Here is a 2,186-nt window from a genome sequence, read left to right as displayed (position 1 = left end):
AACCAGAAGCTGCTCTTCATATTAGTGACAAACAATAACAGTACCAACAGCTTTTTGACAAGTTTAAAATTTCTTTAAAATACATTCAAAAAGTTGTATCTGCAACTGTATTTGATAATGTTTTGAACTTTTAAAATATTGTATGGTAAAAACAGAAGCTGCTCTTCATATTAGTGACAAACTTTGGTGTTTTTTGATGAGTTACTTTCATTTTTGCATCTACTTTTTATTTAAAATAGGTTTCCATTCTCCGCAGGTTTCTAAGGTTCTTCTTCTACATTTTAAAAAAAGTTGTTAAACATCTGAGTGGCGCACTACTGCTACTAGTGGTGAGAAAGTGTATTGCACCTTATTTAAAATCAATGCGGTCCCGCGGCCCTCTGCGGCCCAAAGTTAAAAGCTGTTGTTCTTTTGAGGCCCTCAAGGTGGCACTTGTGGGCCGCGGCCCATGGATTAAGAATCTCTGTGTTAGTGCATTCAAACTCGAAGCTCTGATTGGTGTGATCTGTTGCTCAGGACTTGGGGAGTGCCAGCTGTCTCTTGCTAAAAGTTTAATGGAGGACTGTCGGGATGGAGGAGCAATTGACCTCATTCAGCAGGCCCTACAAAACCTCTTCAGGTAAATAATCCTGAGCACCTTTTCACTTGAATAATTAGTTTTACGTTATTCGTCCTACACACTGGATTCTAGTTCACATAATCTGTTCACATTTCTGTGCTCTTTAGGGCTGTGAAGCTGCGACCAGACCTGTCTTGCTTGTGGAAACTTCTGGGAGATGCCTGCACCGCTGCTGTCACAGTTTCACCAAACAGGGCGGAAGTTCTGGTGCCAGCTTTATTGGCCGGTTTAGATCCCAACGCTCCAGATCCAATACTTAACCAGGCTGACATGCTCAAAGTTGGTGAGAGGTACGATCGGTATTGGCTTTAACTCTTTCATGGCATGCATGTTTGTACACCGTGTTCACACAGAACAGTAAATGCTTCTGTTTTCTGTCACAGGTGCTATGCTCATGCTTTGAAGTTGATGCCCGAGGCTGCCAGTCTTTGGCACGACTTAGGCCTCAACTATTACCATCAGGCCACCAGCTTACCTTCTCTTACAGAGAAAGATCAGGACTCCCAACCTCTGAACTTAAATAAAGCTCAGGAGGTATTTGAGAGAATCAGACAAAACTGTTTTTTCTCTGTTGTCTGGAATACAAATTATAGATATTGTTGATTTATTCTTATTTTTTGTCCAGTGCTTAAGAAAAGCTATCAAGATGGACAGTGAGAACCACAGCTACTGGAATGCCTTGGGAGTGATCTCCATGAATAAAGGTAATGCTGAGCATTAAAGATAGATGCTAATGTATTATCATAACACAAGACCAAAAATTCATTGATTCATTGCCTGGCCCTTAGAAATTAGCAACATGTTAGTTAAAAACTTAGCTCTAATTAGCAACAGCAAAAGTAAAGTGTGTAAGACTTATTTGGGAATGTGAATAATAAATCACTTAGGACTTTTCTATGGATTTAACTTTTTTCTTATTTGGCTAAAATAGCGACTTAAGTAGTTTTTCTTGATCTTTTTCATACATGACGATTCTCTTTTGTCACATCAGGTTTGGAGAACTTTGCTCTGGCTCAGCATTGCTTCATCAAGTCCATACAAGTTGAGCCAAATGTATGTACTACACATTTCTATACCAGAATAATTAGTATTAGAGTTTTTTGTGCAACTTTTTTAATGTTTTTAAACAGAATGTAGTGGCATGGACAAATCTTGGGAGCCTCTATTTGAAAAAAGACAGTGTAGAGGTGTGTATAATTATACTATTTACATGTTTGCATTTTTATGATAATTGGTTGATATTCTTACAAAAAAATGTGTGCCTTTCTTCTTTTAGCTGGCACATGAGGCCTTCAAAATTGCTCAGTCCTTGGAGCCATTATATGTCAACTGTTGGATTGGACAGGTACATATTAACACCTAGCATAACAGACACTTTACTGCTATTAAATTAAAGAAAAGTGGCTTGGCCCCCACCTTTCTCCCCTCTCACTCCCATCTGTAATCTGGTCCCTGAAGGACAAGCTGAAGATTGCACAGAATTAACAATCGACACCAGTATTCTGAACATTGGCTGAACTATGTTTTTTTTTTTTTTTGTGTGTGTGTGTGTGTGTGTGTGTGTGTG

The 2,186-nt window shown here is 38.9% G+C and overlaps 1 protein-coding gene across 1 annotated transcript in view; it reads left to right on the top strand.

Moving 5' to 3' along the window:
• skic3 (SKI3 subunit of superkiller complex) overlaps nucleotides 1-2,186 on the top strand; it is a 17,113-nt gene that overhangs the window by 6,702 nt on the left and 8,225 nt on the right. The window contains exons 18-24 of the mRNA XM_014012526.1: nucleotides 517-619; nucleotides 727-909; nucleotides 1,003-1,153; nucleotides 1,245-1,323; nucleotides 1,611-1,672; nucleotides 1,750-1,806; nucleotides 1,896-1,964. Of these exons, the coding sequence (XP_013867980.1) occupies nucleotides 517-619; nucleotides 727-909; nucleotides 1,003-1,153; nucleotides 1,245-1,323; nucleotides 1,611-1,672; nucleotides 1,750-1,806; nucleotides 1,896-1,964 (704 nt within the window). The remainder of the gene's footprint in view (nucleotides 1-516; nucleotides 620-726; nucleotides 910-1,002; nucleotides 1,154-1,244; nucleotides 1,324-1,610; nucleotides 1,673-1,749; nucleotides 1,807-1,895; nucleotides 1,965-2,186) is intronic.

The sequence above is a fragment of the Austrofundulus limnaeus genome, unplaced genomic scaffold, assembly GCF_001266775.1.
Source record: "Austrofundulus limnaeus strain Quisiro unplaced genomic scaffold, Austrofundulus_limnaeus-1.0 Scaffold92, whole genome shotgun sequence".
Lineage (NCBI taxonomy): Eukaryota > Metazoa > Chordata > Actinopteri > Cyprinodontiformes > Rivulidae > Austrofundulus > Austrofundulus limnaeus.
The sequence above is the reverse complement of the archived record's forward strand: the minus strand, read 5'-3'. Positions and strand labels throughout refer to the sequence as shown.